The sequence below is a fragment of the Conger conger genome, chromosome 12 (genome assembly GCF_963514075.1).
Source record: "Conger conger chromosome 12, fConCon1.1, whole genome shotgun sequence".
Lineage (NCBI taxonomy): Eukaryota > Metazoa > Chordata > Actinopteri > Anguilliformes > Congridae > Conger > Conger conger.
The window spans coordinates 22,753,786-22,770,201 of record NC_083771.1 but is presented as its reverse complement, the minus strand read 5'-3'; the positions used below and the strand labels follow the sequence as shown (position 1 = coordinate 22,770,201).

General features: G+C 41.8%; 1 protein-coding gene across 25 annotated transcripts in view; it reads right to left on the bottom strand.

Moving 5' to 3' along the window:
* vldlr (very low density lipoprotein receptor) overlaps positions 1–6,045 on the bottom strand; it is a 40,186-nt gene extending 34,141 nt beyond the window's left edge. For 5 of the 25 annotated variants that reach the window (XM_061215897.1, XM_061215902.1, XM_061215904.1 and 2 more), the window contains exon 1: positions 5,768–6,044. In XM_061215897.1, the coding sequence (XP_061071881.1) occupies positions 5,768–5,834 (67 nt within the window). In that variant the 5' untranslated portion in view covers positions 5,835–6,044. Of the gene's footprint in view, positions 1–5,767 lie in introns of all 25 variants that reach the window. The other 20 variants (XM_061215909.1, XM_061215910.1, XM_061215911.1 and 17 more) reach the window with 6 other exon arrangements.
* Positions 6,046–16,416: the final 10,371 nt, after the last annotated feature.

Below are 16,416 nucleotides of genomic sequence, written 5' to 3'. Positions count from 1 at the left end.
ATTGTGCGGCGACATGGCTCAGGCAGTAAGAGCAGTCGTCTCATTGGCTCAGGCAGTAAGAGCACTCGTCTGGCAGTCGGAGGGTTGCCGGTTCAATCCCCCGCCCGGGCTGTGTTGAAGTGTCCCCGAGCGAGACACCTAACCCCTAAATGCTCCTGACGAGCTGGTCGGCGCCTTGCATGGCAGCCAATCGCCGTTGGTGTGTGTGTGTACGAATGGGTGAATGAGAAGCGTCAATTGTACGGAGCTGTGGATAAAGGCGCTATATAAATGCCAACCATTTTTTTTTTTTATTACAGGGCAATTCCATTGGAACAAGGCCAACACATCAGGAATTAATGCAAACCCATAGCTTTCATGTCAATGTAAAATGGAGTTGTAGCTACCATTTTACATTAAGCTTTTGGCCCTTTTAATAATTAAAAAATTAACTGAAAATGATTGATTGCTTCTAGCTTTTGGTAGGTTTATCCAAAGCTGGTTTTCAAATGTTTCGTGAATAGGGGGAAAACGCAAGTAAAATCTCAGTGCAATGTAATTTCAGCAACTTTCCTCACACTGGAAGTATGTCTGATCTTTAACACCTGCACCTCAAAAATAGAAATGGAAATCGACTTGGAGAAAGGTAGGCTCAGAGCAGGAGGCAGGTGTGCCAGGGGCAAAATCACCATGGCAGCAGCAGTTTCAACTAGGCCTGTTTAATATACATGGGCCATGGTATGAGTGCACAGACCAGCTGCAAACTGCTCTGGGACTTCAAGGACATGGCAGAAACACACACTGCCAGTACAACAGAACTGGTCTGTGTGTGGAGTGCAAATACCATGGCAGAGGCCCTGCCACTACTGAACTGGCCTGTGTGTGGTATGCAAATACTCAAGCTCAAACAATGCTGCATTTCCCATCAAACGGGGAAATAAGATGGGCATTATAGTCGTGACGCTGCCTCATTAAAACCAGCCATTTCTATGAGTAAGAGGACACGCACTCATACAGCTCCACCAATCAGAGTATATTGATGACCACTAATTGACCAATGAAAGCTTTCCGGCTACGAGTCTGGGATATCTGTGGATTACCAGGAAGTTGCCAGAAAGCATCCTCAAATCATGGTCACTGTTGTACTACTGGTTGAACCATGAATGATAGTCCTTCAGTTTGTAAAAAGTGATAAAATCCAGTTTAATATTTACGATGTTTATAATGAGGGCATGCGAAACATTGGCAGACTGAAGGGCCACAGTACTTATGGTTTTCCAAGTTAGATTAGATCACTGCACACACCCAGCTACGAGGTTAGAAAAATGCTTTGAAAGGCATGCAAAAACCAATGAATCGCTCAGCCTGATTCTGTGGAAACTCAAATCAATTCTCTGTTTGATGCCAAAGTATTTTGGGCATTTCAGCACAGATGCACTGTTGAGCAATATTGGGATAAACTACTTTGAATCAGAATAGATTGCAACCATTCTATTAATCACCCATTGGGAGCCACAGAATTTTTTGGAGCAACTGAAATTTCTACATCAGGAACCATTTTGTAGACCTAAGCCCCTTTTGGAGTGGCCTAGCCCAGAGGCCTGCAACTATGGCCCCGGGGAGCTACCACATCAGTTTTTCATTTTTTATTGAAGGAACAGCAACCAATTAAGCCAGGAAAGGATCACATTAACTGTATAACCAACTTCCTCTAATCAACCAAGTAACAGCAAAAAAGGAGCAGGCCTAAGAAAAGCCCCCCAAAAAATGGTGGGAGAAACATCTGGGAAATGGTAAAGTATTGCACCAACAGCTACAGCATTGCACACAAAGCAAAAACCATAAATCAACCATCTTAGAAGCGGACAATGACGCATGTCCATTTTATATGCCATACCAGGAAAGGCCCTGCCGTATCAGCTGCAAGACAGGCCTGCACCTTCATGGTTACCTGATCTCATAACATGTTTCTATCCTACAGCTACACCGTTACATGAGTGTTAATTTGAGTATGACATTTTAGCATGGAGAGACTGAAGACTTGTATGAATCAGGGAAGCGATTTCTCAACTAATGATCGTTCAAATGTTAAACATTCGCACAAATGAAGGGCTGGGTTCACAGACACAGATTATGCTGGATTAAATTTAGAATTGAAATGGGAGAATCTACATTTAAAATGTTATTTAGTCTTGGACCAGGTTTAATCTGCATCTGCGAAACTGGCCCTTAGGGTCTCAAATGGTTCTGGTACTCAAACCTACCACTCTATCCTTGGGCTGTGAAACCATTTAATTAGGTATGCAGGCAATTCATGTTCTTTCATGTGCAATTGCACTCGAATAATCAGTAACCAGTTAAGCGGTTCATGATTGTACAATTAACTTCTGCTCAGCAGCCAATGCCCACTGAACATCCAACAATTAACCAACTCCACTATGAAGAATAGCACATTAAACTTTTCACTTGTTCAAAGAGAACTCGCATTTGGCTTGGATGAAAATGAATTTAAAACATGTTACACCACGGAGTTTCACCCACAGGCATCAGAATCAAGCCTGGTAGACAAACCGTTAGCTTGCCCGTGTGTCAAATTGGTTTGTGCTAAACCAATTCAATGTCAATTATTTCATGACTTGCTCTCGCAATACAAAAACTATTAAGAGCACGTCCCTGGCAGAGAGTGGTGTTGCATGAGAAATGCCACTAAAAATGGTCTGTGCCAGAGCTGCAGTGTGGGTGCTTTCCAGTTTTGGACCCAAGAACCCAGGTCAGGAGAGAACTTCAATTCCAGTAGGTTTAAGTTCTGTCTGAGTAACACTGAAAACCAGCAGACCCTGTGGCCCTCCAGGGCAGGATTGGCATGTTTGGCATGGTTTTAGTTGACTACAGAGGTGCTACCAAGAAAAATCTCCATTTGTCAAACCAACTACCCTGTCCAAAAATAATAATTAAGAGATGATAGCCCATGAACGAGTCCGCTATTAGGAATTAATTGCCCGACAGGGTGATGCAAAGCCCCTGCATGAAGCAGAGGGCTGTTTACCACCCTGAAGGGCAATCATTTCCTCAACTGTCTGGTTCATAGGGTATTATCCCACATATACCACAGCTAATTTGCCAAAGTAATTTAGTTATTATTTTTAGTTTAGAAAAATGTATCAACTGAAACCGGAGAAAAATAGTCCCTGTTCTTCACAGCCTAAAATTGCCTGCTGCAACTAAAAGCCAACTGCATCATTGCTGAAAGGAAATAAAACTAATGTTAGCTCAAAAGAATAGTAAGCAATTCATATGAATTTCACATTGTATTCCAGACTTCAGTGCCATGCAACTGAACGGAGCCCTCCCTATTTTAAAATGAAGCAATCAGGAGGGCATATCTACCCTAGATCTATGGTTATTTTTCAGTGCTGTGGTATGCATTAATACACAATGTATTTAAATGCAGGAAGTCTGCTTTAGAAAGACTGGTTCAAGACATTTCCCTGGTCTTCCATGGTTTACCATTTGCATAAACATTTTTGCAAGGTCAAGATCAACATACCTGAACTAGGCTACACTGCAAACAAAAGTTATCAATTCCAACTACTGATTAGTGTGGGCACTCGTTTTATCAAACCACATAACCTTTTGTAAGGAGTCGCATGGTCAGGTTGACAAAGGGAGATGTTGAAGGATATATATATTTTTTTTTCCCAGGAAATTGGTCACAAAGCTGCAGTTAATACAGAAAAGTTGGTGAATTAATCAGCAAAACACTTTCATGCCACTGCCTCAAATGAGGGTTGGAGAAGCTTTCAGTTGGACAAATATGAAGATGCACTGGTTTCAGTTGTGGGAGCTGACTGCCATTTCCAACGTGGCCAGTCAAAAATGGGGACCAAAAATCAACACTTCACCCTTCTTATCCAGTATGTCTGCCAAATGCCAATAATGTAACACGTCGTCTCCGTCAATTCCCTGTAGAGTTGCAATATGGGATCCTTGTATACAAATATACTCCTAAAACCATGAATAAATTCACAAAAGGTTTGAGTGGCCTTAAGTTTACACTACAGTTTGGAATTATAGTAATTTATGTGTACCGATTCCACTAAATCCCAATTCACTTGGTTTGTCCCACTTGGGGGAGGACAGCCAAACAAAAACTTCACAAGCATTTTGCAAATATGCCAGCCTCTGCAAGAGGAAGCATGGACAATTACCATCTATTGCCAAAGGGGTGTTAGTCAGCAAAACCTTGCCTTTGATATAGCTAGCAATTTACCTTTTAGAAAAAAAAAAAAAAAAAAAAAAATAGTCAACACAATACTGCAAGAAGTTTATTGAACCTAGAAGACTGAATGCCAGCTGCAATCAATTTTAGATCGTCCTAATAGTAATTCGTCAAAATCAAGCACTACAAAAGCAAAATACTGCTATGAATGACATTTGTATAGAACTACTCATATCTTAGATAATTGCTGCATATCTATCAATGCAAAACTTGCCAAGGGAATCAATACACGCAACTGGGGGAAATTCTCTAGCAGCCCGACTATGAATTCCTGACAGGTGAACCTACAGTACTCTTCCGGAAACAGATGAATAACGAAAAAAACTCGACTACGCTAAGGAGATTTGATTGCGCTTTAAGGCGGGCCTCGTTCTGACACCGGGACTTTATGCGAGCGAATCGTCAGCTTTCCTCAACGTGTTAGCGTCTAGCTATTCCCCGCCCCCCTCCGTGAAACCATCCATAGACCCAATTTCATTCTACAGTAGCCTACAGTATTCTGAATTACTGGAGATTTAAATAAAGAATTTACTAAAATTAGGCCAGCTCCATCTTATTTGCGTAGCTCTCAATTCGATGTAGCCTGAACGCAAACAAAAAAAACCCAGGCTACAACATGCGAGACATGAACAATAGCACGTAGCAAAACCTAGACAGTGTAACAAATGTCATTTTCACGGTAGAACAAAGTGCTGCCTATGTGTTCAATGACAACTAGCGACAGATGCCGTATGGTTAGGCCGACTAACACAAATATTACAAAACGCTTTAACGCTACGTAATTTTAGTCACCTGTTAATGGGCAACCGGCCACCCCCTCCATTGGAAAATGCGGTCTTACTAATGACCAAGTAACTGAGTAAATTCTAAATAATGGGCCCGGCTTTGTTTTGAAAACAAGCTTTAAAAAACGGTGACTAAAACAAAGCAAACAAATGAGATTTATTTTAATTTACGTTTTGGTCCAAACAAAGAGCCCTTTCTCCCCCAATGCACGTTCCCATGGAATAAACAATATTCACGCAACCTTCGATATTTGTATTCCGTAAAAGGATATGCCCTTTCCTATGTCACCTTAAGTTGCGAAGCTCAGTTGCAAGAGGTTGCACAGTTAGACAAGTCAGTTTTTCCGAATACCTTTTAAACACATTACCTGCTCGTTTATTCAACTACCTTCTACAATCTACGAAACCTGGTCATTGCGAGGAAACACAGAATCGTTTCATCTAGTATAATCAAAAGGTTTATTTGTAAATACATTGGTGGAAAATAATAAAATAAAACCAGGCCTAGAAATATAGGCAAACCTAGCCTACTGCTGAAATTTACCAGGACATACAGGCTATAGCTACACTTCGTGTGAGAAGGAGAAAGGAGAAAATGAGAGATTTCTCAGAAGAGTGTCAAATGCAGTGTGGCAATCGTCACCACTAGCAGCTCCGTTTACATTGAAATCCGTACGAAATTCACCGCTAAAAACGAAATAACCTTTAAATATAGGCTACTTACCCTGAACATAACCACACTGTTGAAGACATATTGGCAGAATAAGAAATCCCAGAATAGACGTGACCATTTCGTGGTAGGCAAAAGCTTTGCAGTAATCACTGGCCTCGTCCTTCTGCGCTGATATTGTAGCACTACCGATATGCCTGTTGGACAAACAGAAACCACCGTAAACCACGCGCTTTTATCTCATTTAGTCAGCGACGTTCAGTTTCCCCGTTTTGCCAAGCTGGTTATAGAACGGCAATCCATGTCCTAATTTACTGATGGCGTGAACCTGCAGCAAATAACCGCGCCAGTCGAGCTCGGTTTTTTTCCTCTCTCGACTTGTCATTTACACATAATTAACCCTTTCACCGCCCCAACAAAACCGCTAACAGTTCTGATTTATCATACAGGCTGGGCTTATTCTATATCTGTTTTAGGCAGCTGTTATTGTTGATAAGAGTATTTAAATATGTTATGTTGTACTTTTCGCCCACTGCCAGCTAATTATGATTATTACAATTCTAGCAAACTGTTGAAATATAAGGGTAGCCTATTAAGATTGAATATTAAGCAATAATAATTATAATAAAACTGTGTTCAATTAAAACAAATATTCCGATAATTCGTTTACATGTGTTAATAAACACAAAACACAACCCTAATTAGCCTATAACAGCCAAGTAGGCTAATTGTAACCAGGTGGCCATTATTCCGCCCATAAATTGATCAGGCTGACGTTGTCGAAAGTGACGTAACAGTTTCTCAGAGGATGTCTTGAACCTGTTTGCCTAATTGCTAAAAGGTGCATTGTTCTGTTTTGTTCAATTAACGGAATGATTTGGTGGTCTTATGCACATTAAAATAAAATAAACACGTTTTGGTCGCTGAGGGACTGCAAGAGAACTGCGTCAGCACCACTGCTGCCAGAGGTAGTATCTGAATTGCGTGTTATCGCCCGTGCCAATGTCAGCCAAGTAACGTTAAAAACATAATTTGTTCTCTCGTGACCATCCAATTTCCATTTTAACCCCTCAGTGTTGAGCAAATGTGACAACAGCATGCAGTAACCGAGTTACAATTGCTGTACTGTAGGCCTACATGTGTGGCTGCGTGTTCGTGTCCCCGTAGAGACTTTTATGATGTAGCCTACTAGCATATAGGTAATGGAACACTGTTAAACTGTTAAATCCTATAAACCTGCATGAGTGCTTCTAAAACGTTGTCTCAACCAATGTTGTCACAGCGGCAGTCAAATAAAGAAGAGCAACAAAATAAAGTTGAATGTAGTAGCGTTGTTTTTTTAAATCAAAGAAAAAAGAGAGACTACGATAAAATACGTGCATAATGGACTGTTGATACATCCAAAGCGCAGGTCTACATTACTCCACATAGCTGAAGGACCCCTGCAACAACGAATTTTTCAGATCAACTTGCAGACTACCTTTTCATTCATACAAATGCCTTTTTACTGAACCAGTCTGGATTAAGTAGACTACCTTGACCAAATGTACATCGGTAGCGCCCCATCTGGCAATCAAATCTGCAGTCTCTTATTTGCTAGCGTAGTGCTGTCCTAGAAGTCACCCAAGCTAGACAATGAGACACAAGAGACACATTGCATTACATTACATGGCATTTAGCAGACGCTCTTATCCAGAGCGATGTACAACGCATTAGCTCTGGAGACCATCAGCACCAATGGCTGTAGTTACCCTGACCCCAAAAGCTGTGACACAGATGTGCCCCTATCAGGTGACTGCCCAGTCTGGTCACCAGAGACCCCTTCGAACATGTGGTTAAGGTAGCGTAGTGGTGAAGGTACATGACTGGGTCCCACAAGGTCGGTGGTTCGATCCCCGGTGTAGCCACAATAAGATCCGTGCAGCCGTTGAGCCCTTGAGCCTTTAACCCTGCATTGCTCCAGGGGAGGGTTGTCTCCTGCTTAGTCTAATCAACTGTACGTCACTCTGGATAAGAGCGTCTGCCAAGTGCCATTAATGTGACGTAATGTGAGACAGTGGTGAGCTGGTATAAATTGTGGACGCGTGTGAGCCTGTGTAGCAGAGGGTATGGAGGCTGGCACCACAGTACTGCTGTCGGGGATGTGATCTTCCTGATGAATCTGATTTTCTGAGCCTCCATCTCTCCATCCTCACCATTTCCCCAGCCTCTGGCCAGCACAGCCCCGATTGAAAGACCATATGCAATCTCTCTTTTTTTTGCATTTGAAGTATTTGTTAAGCCATTTTCAACTTTTTTGCCCAAAGCCATTTTTATCCAGCAAATGAGGCTAAACTTTGGGGGAAGAATGAACAGATTTATAGTTTTTAGATAGATTAAAAAAAGAAAAACTTTTGTTTCCTCCTATTCAGGAATCCTTGATCATGTCCCATTACATTGGCATACTCCGGTAATTTGGGAGTGAGCAGGCTTCTCCCTATTGTCTCCTTTGGATCACGCCTGCCGACTGCTGCTTCGTTTTGCTCTGAAGTCCGCTGTGGCATTGCATTCGATGGACAACGAACCAATCAGGATTCATTGCCTGGGATGAGCTGCCAACTGAAAACCTCCTTCACCCGCTGGGTAAACACACTATACAGAACAACAATAAAAGCTCATTGAAGTTCCTCCCACTTAAACATTTCTATTGACTGTAGTCAAAATGGTGGGGGTGTACACTCAGTGAGTGTTTTATTAGGCAGACCTGTAAACCAGCTATTTAGTGCAAATATTGAATCAGCCAATCATGAGGCAGCCACTAAATGCATAAAAACATGTAGACATGCATGCAGACATGGTCAAAACGTTCAGCTGTTTTTCAGACCAAATGTCAGAATGGGGAAGAATTGTTATCCAAGTGAATTTAACCATAGAATGATGGTGGTTTGAGTATCTCAGAAACTGTTGATCTCCTGAGATTGTCATGCAGAACAGTGTCTAGAGTTTGTAGAGCATGGTATGAAAAACAAAAACATCCGGTGTGCAGCAGTTCTGCAGACAGAAACGCCTCGTTAATGAGAGAGGTAAGGAAGGTGACAGTAATGAAAATAACCACGTGTTACAGCAGTGGTTTGCAGAAGAGCATCTCTGAACACACAACACATCATAACTCCAAGTGGATGGACTACTGCAGCAGAAGTAAAAAATAAATACCTAATGAAGTCCTCACTGAGTATAGATTACTTTACAGATGGTTAAAGGCTAACCAAAAAAAGAGAAGAACCTATTTTACATTAAAAATGACAAGCAAATATTTGTAAATATGTGTGAACGATTAAAAAAGAACCAGTAATATGGTCCACTATCTGCAGCTTTAAAAAATTGTTTATGCAAGCAGCCTAGATCTGTCTGCAACAAATTGATTACGTTTCTCTCTTTTGAAACCTGCAGTAATAAGCTGTACATGATTTAGTTTGAAACACGAAGAGTGAAGTGTTGTAATTGAATGTAATCGGAGTAAAGATAACTCAAATGTGTAATCTGCCACAGGTGTAATGTTCAAATGTAAGGATTTTTTTTTTTTTTTTTTGCAAATGATGATGTAATTCAAACGTTGCAAACAAAAGGACAGAGGAGTACTTCAAATGGAGAGCAAACAACTTGCCAACTGCCACTTTTGCTGCCCTCCAGGGGCTTTGGGGTGGTGTGGCCTGGCCAGTGCTTGGAGGGGTTTGGGGTGGTGTGGCCTGGCCAGAGGCTTTGGGGGGCTTTGGGGTGGTTTGGCCTGGCCAGGGCTTGCAGGGGTTTGTTGTGTTGGTGTGCCAACCTGGTGGGGAAAAACAAAGGACGAAAAGATTAAAGAGTTTATTTTCCATCCAGCGCTTTCGCAGCAATTACGAGACCTGTGGATCGAATGCGAATAGAAGCCCATCTGTCAGAAATAAATCTGATAAACCAGCCATCAACCAGATACAGCAGATCTTCCCTGACGACACTCTTAGAAGTGAAGGCACAGCCCCTGTCTGTAAGCTCTGATGCGTACCTATGGGTTCCGGATGCTAAGAGACAAACACAAAGGCAGGATGACCCTTGAAATATTAAACTCTGTCTAATATTTTGAGATAATTTAAACTAATATAATATTAAACTCAAGGAACTTGATATATTTGTATTTTAGGCCTTCTTTCTGACATCCCTTTAACTTTGAACTTTAACATGCTTTAATACATCCATCCATCCATTATCTTAACCCACTTATCCTGAACAGGGTTGCAGGGGGGCTGGAGCCTATCCCAGCCTACATTGGGTGAAAGGCAGGAATACACCCTGGACAGGTCGCCAGTCCATTGCAGGGCACACACACCATTCACTCACACACTCATACCTATGGGCAATTTAGACTCTCCAATCAGCCTAACCTGCATGTCTTTGGACTGTGGGAGGAAACAGGAGTACCTGGAGGAAACCCACGCAGACACAGGGAGAACATCCGAACTCGACAAAGAGAGGCTCCGGCCGACTGAACCCAGGACCTCCTTGCTGTGAGGCGGCAGTGCTACCCACTGCACCATCTGTGCTGCCCCTACTTTAATACAATAAACTCTAAGTAGGACAAATTTCTCAATGGTAAGACTCCTGAGAGTAAGCATCTTTGATAGCTTGGTGAAAAATTTGCACAGGTTTTTGAGCATGAAAATGAGCATAGCTGTAAAGACAGACTGTACTCGACCTGTTTGCGATATATCACTGTATCCAGTCACATAGCATTATGGGCCATGCCCCTGTGTTGCGTTCCTTACATTTTCAATCTCTGACTTTCCGTATAAGTTAAATACTTAAGTAAATTATTTGCAGGGAAACGCTGCAAGTTTAAAAATAAATCGTTTGCAGTGAAACCCACATCATCAGATTATTATTATTTTTCCAGTGGCAGAAATATAAGATGACTGGAAACCACTTGATATTAATGGAGAAATTAGCTTGGCAGTCTGAATAATTTCCCAGCACCTTCAAGTTACTGTACCAATAGAAGTAAGTCTCCTGAAGGCTAGTTCTGACCCACTTTCTCCCCGCCCAAGAAGGAAGTATGCACGTCTCATTTGCATTCTTTATACTATGATTATAAGCTTTTTTTTTGCTAGTCGAGTCTATTGGACAAATTATAATGGCAAGAAAGTGCACTTTGCATAATACTGATCTACTTAAGTCGCTATACAGTAGTATCAAGACATTTGTATGGTCCTACCCATTTGCCCAAAATTAAAAATATTTCATTTCAATAGCCAGTTCCAGACCTCCTCCCATGAATTGCACCAAGCATACCTTAGGCATCCATTCATTCATCCCGCAATTAAGAGCCCCCAGTCAAAAGGAACACTGCCTAGAATGTATCCCCTTTATACTGCACAGACTATCTTCGGGAGAGTTTCTTACTGGCTGGAGCCCAGATAACATCAGTTGCCTGATGCACCTGGCAATAGCAAATTACATTTCCGCTGTTGAAGTTTCATTAGGGAGAGGTATGACAAATAATTACAGTTTGCAACTCCAAAGCCCACACGCATCAGCGTTCCTTTCCTGGTTTTAGTATCTAGATCGGCCACAAAAAATTTACAAAATCTGACATAGACAAGTCCCTAACCTTGTCCCCAGAGCCCAATTCCCCCTCGCCCTCCTGTGGTCAGTTTGTCATTAGATAATCATGCAAAAATGTATGCTCAATGTCACACAGGAAATTGTTTTACAAACAGCTCATAGAAATAGCAGTTAGAAGCTAAAATATGTAAAATTGCAATTGTTTTACTTTAATCCGTATGGAACTCAAATCAAAAGCTGCAGCATGATATGAAAAGCTAAAGAAAACCCCCCAAAAAATGTGTTTAGGCCTTTAAGTTAAGCAGATAACAGCAAACTTAGTCAACCTGCAGTAGTATGTATCCATAAGGCGCCTCAGCACTGGTCTAGGACCTGGGGGGTATTTCACAAATTACTTTGTTAGCTGGATAACTTCACTGAGAAAATACTGTGACATCTCCTTTTACTTCAGTCCATATTCCAGATTTGGGAGGATTCCAGGGTTTACACAATGCAGTTATCCAGCTAACTCAGTAATCCTGCTTTGTTAAACAGGGCCCTAGTCTCCCTGGCCCTTATCGGAACCTTATCCATTGCTACAGTGGGAGCAATAATTATTTGATCCCTTGCTGATTTTGTAGGTTTGCCCACTTACAAAGAATGGAACTGTGTAGAATTTTAATCATAGGTACATTTTAACATTGAGAGACAGAATATCACAAAATAATCCACAATAACAACATCATATACATTTTTATGAATTTAATATCATATTTTCACATGAAATAAGTATTTGATCCATAGAACAATAGGACTTAATACTTGGTGGAGAAATCTTTGTTGGCAAGCACAGAGGTCTGACGTTTGTTGTAGTTTTTCACCAGGTTTGCACAGATCTTGGGAGGGATTTTGGTCCACTCCTCTTTGCAGATCCTCTCCAAATCCTTAAGGTTCCGAGGCTGTGGCTTGGCAACTCAAAGCTTCATCTCCCTCCACAGATTTTTGGCTAGGCCACTCCAGGACCTTAATATGCTTCTTTTTGAGCCACTCCTTTGTTGCCTTGGCCGTATGTTTTGGGTCATTGTCATGTTGGAAGACCCATCCACAACCCATTTTCAGTGCTCTCACTGAGGGAAGGAGGTTGTCGCCCAAAATTTCCTGGTACATGGCCGCATTCATCCTCCCCTCGATACGGTGAAGTCGTCCTGTCCCCTTAGCTGAGAAACACCCCCCAAAGCATAAGGTTTCCACCTCCATGCTTCACAGTGGGGATGGTGTTCTTGGGGTTGCATTTCTCTTACTCCAAACACAGCCGAGTCGAGTTGATGCCAAATAGCTCTATTTTGGTCTCATCTGACCACATCACCTTCTCCCAAGCCTCCTCTGGATCATCCAGGTGTTCTTTGGCAAACTTCAGACGGGCCTGTACATGTGCCTTCTTCAGCAGAGGAAACTTGCGCGCGCAGCAGGATTTTAATCCTTCACGGTGTAGTGTGTTACTGATGGTTCTCTTCGTGACTGTGGTCCCAACTGTCTTCAGGTCATTAACAAGCTCCTCCTGTGTAGTACTGGGCTGATCCCTGACCTTTCTCATGATCATTGATATCCCACGAGGCGAGATCGTGCGTGGAGCCCCAGACCGAGGGAGATTGGCGGTGACTTTGTGTTTCTTCCATTTTCTAATAATTGCTCCAACAGTTGTTAACTTCTCACCAAGCTGCTTGCTTATTTTCTTATAACCCATCCCAACCTTGTGCAGGTCTACAATTTTGTCCCTGATGTCCTTAGACAGCTTCTTTGTCTTGGCCATGGTGGAAACGTTGGAATCTGATTGATTGTGTGGACAGGTGTCCACAGCTACATAACGATGTAACGAGTTGACACAGGTGTTTTGGGTAATGAGTTGAGATTAGGAGTGCTTCTTAATGGAAAACTAACTGGTCTGTGGGAGCCAGAATTATTGCTGATTGGTAGGGGATCAAATACTTATTTCATGCAAAAATACGATAATACATTTATAAAATGTATATGATGTTGTTATTGTGGATTATTTTGTGATAGTCTGTCTCTCAATGTTAAAATGTACCTATGATTAAAATTCTACACAGTTCCATTCTTTGTAAGTGGGCAAACCTACAAAATCAGCAAGGGATCAAATAATTATTGCTCCCACTGTACATCTTTACACAGCTATACCTGTAACATTATCCGAAAGCATATCCAGAGGAAGAAGAGAAAAAAAAGGATATCTCGGGTTAGATGTTTATTTAACCAGGGTGAGGCCAACTGTGTGCAAAGCTCTCTTTTACAATGGCACCCTGGGAATACAACAATGTAGCCTACTGTAACAAATACTGAACAATACATTTGAATATCGCGGGAATAGTGCAAACAAGATTAAAATGTACGGACAGACACAGCCAATTTATTATGGAAAACGTTATTTAAATTAGCCATGGTGCAAAGGTGAGAGGGGCAGAACAGATGCTACATACGCAGAGAAAGCAGAACAGAAGTCTTGTAAGTGTGTAGGCTCTGATGATCTTTTGCAAATATGACACAGAGCTGCCCCTTTACCTGCCCAATAGGCCCCAAGGTTTTGAATTTGATGGTTTGATCCGAGCTGGTAGCCAACGGATGGAGATGGGAGGGAGAGAACCTGTGAATCCAAACTGATCTAGATTTTTACATGGGCACGGAAATGCTTTATGGATATGAGCCATGGCCAGGCACACCTCTTCTGATGGATTTCTCCTTTGATGTTCTAGACTCTGCTGTAGTACTATAACAACCACATTTCTAACAAGAAGCACAGTATTTTACAGTAGAATGCTCGCAATACTGCTGGATTATTCAAGTGACGACGCACTTGCAGAAAAGAAAATAAGATGGCTACGATGAATCATTGTATTGTCATTTAGGCACGACTATATCAGAGTAACAGCGTCATGCTTTTGGTCGTGTTTAAAAGCCTGAACACAAAATCTTGCTGTTTTCATATTGTTTGTTTTTCATAATTACATTGAATTGTTGCAGTCTTTTTGGAAGTGTGTAGGCGTCGAATATGTACTGTTAATCTGCATCTGTCTGCTAATAAATTCTCACCCGACGTTATAATAATCCCCTTAAATTTTGAACTATAGAGCTCATGAACAAGAATTTTCTTGACGTCTCAGGAGAGACAATACAGCGCCAAAAAGTAAGATGGGAGCCATATTTCAGTGGGTTTAAACATCAGGATAAGATATTGTTTTTTTCCCATTACTTATTTCAGTACAATTTCCCCCTGCTGCATAGCAAGGTTATATTCTGCATATTTAGCATTGTTATGATTTATTTACCGCCATACCGTTTATTAATTTGTTCTATCACTTACGGCGCCATCTGCTGGGCACTCTCTGCAGACACGGCCGCCTACATGCGAATCCGCACAGCATACATTCATTCAGAATGTTTCCCGACAGTAAAGCCTTAGTGCCTTTTTAAAACGTGTACCGGTAAACTATTTTTTTTAAATAATAATGGTGATATTAGTAGTGAGTGCTAGTTTGTGGTACCATGTGCAATGCATCCGGAAAGTATTCACAGCGCCTCACTTTTCCCACATTTAGTTATGTTACAGCCTTCCAAAATTGATTAAATTCCAAATTCTACACACAATACCCCATAATGACAACGTGAAAAACGTTTTTTTGAGATTTTTGCAAATTTATTAAAAATAAAAAACTAAGAAATCACATGTACATATGTATTCACAGCCTTTGCCATGAAGCTCAAAATTGAGCTCAGGTGCATCCTGTTTCCACTGATCTACCTTGAGATGTTTCTACAGCTTAATTGGAGTCCACCTGTGGTAAATTCAGTTGATTGGACATGATTTGGAAAGGTCACCTGTCTATATAAGGTCACACAGTTGACAGTGCATGTCAGAGCACAAACCAAGCATGAAGTCAAAGGAATTGTCTGTAGACCTCCGAGACAGGATTGTCTCGAGGCACAAATCTGGGCAAGGGTACAGAAAGATTTCTGCTGCTTTGAAGGTCCCAATGAGCACAGTAGCCTCCATCATCTGTAAATGGAAGAAGTTCGGAACCACCAGAACTCTTCCTAGAGCTGGCCGCCCGTCTAAACTCCCGTCTGTGGAGAGAGGAGAACCTTCCAGAAGGACAACCATCTCTGCAGCAATCCACCAATCAGGCCTGTATGGTAGAGTGGCCAGACGGAAGCCACTCCTTAGTAAAAGGCACATGGCAGCCCGCCTGGAGTTTGCCAAAAGGCACCTGAAGGACTCTCAGACCATGATTCTCTGGTCTGATGAGACAAAGATTGAACTCTTTGCCGTGAATGCTAGGCGTCATGTTTGGAGAAAACCAGGCACCGATCATCACCTGGCCAATACCATCCTTACAGTGAAGCATGGTGGTGGCAGCATCATGCTGTGGGGATGTTTTTCAGTGGCAGGAGCTGGGAGACTAGTCAGGATTGAGGGAAAGATGAATGCAGCAATGTACAGAGACATCCTGGATGAAAACCTGCTCCAGAGCGCTCTTGACCTCAGACTGGGGCGACGGTTCATCTTTCAGCAGGACAACGACCCTAAGCACACAGCCAAGATATCAAAGGAGTGCCTTCAGGACAACTCTGTGAATGTCCTTGAGTGGCCCAGCCAGAGCCCAGACTTGAATCCGATTGAACATCTCTGGAGAGATCTGAAAATGGCTGTGCACCGACGCTCCCCATCCAACCAGATGGAACTTGAGAGGTGCTGCAAAGAGGAATGGGCGAAACTGCCCAAAGATAGGTGTGCCAAGCTTGTGGCATCATATTCAAAAAGACTTGAGGCTGTAATTGCTGCCAAAGGTGCATCAACAAAGTATTGAGCAAAGGCTGTGAATACTTATGTACATGTGATTTCTTAGTTTTTTATTTTTAATAAATTTGCAAAAATTTCAAAACTTCTTTTATGTTGTCATTATGGGGTGTTGTGTGTAGAATTTTGAGGAAAAAAATGAATGTGGGAAAAGTGAAGCACTGTGAATACTTTCCGGATGCACTGTATCTGCCAACAACCAATACGTCATGATATGGTATGGCAATCCTCTTTTATAAGAAAATGCACTAGGAGAATTTCGGCCTGAAACAGATGTAGA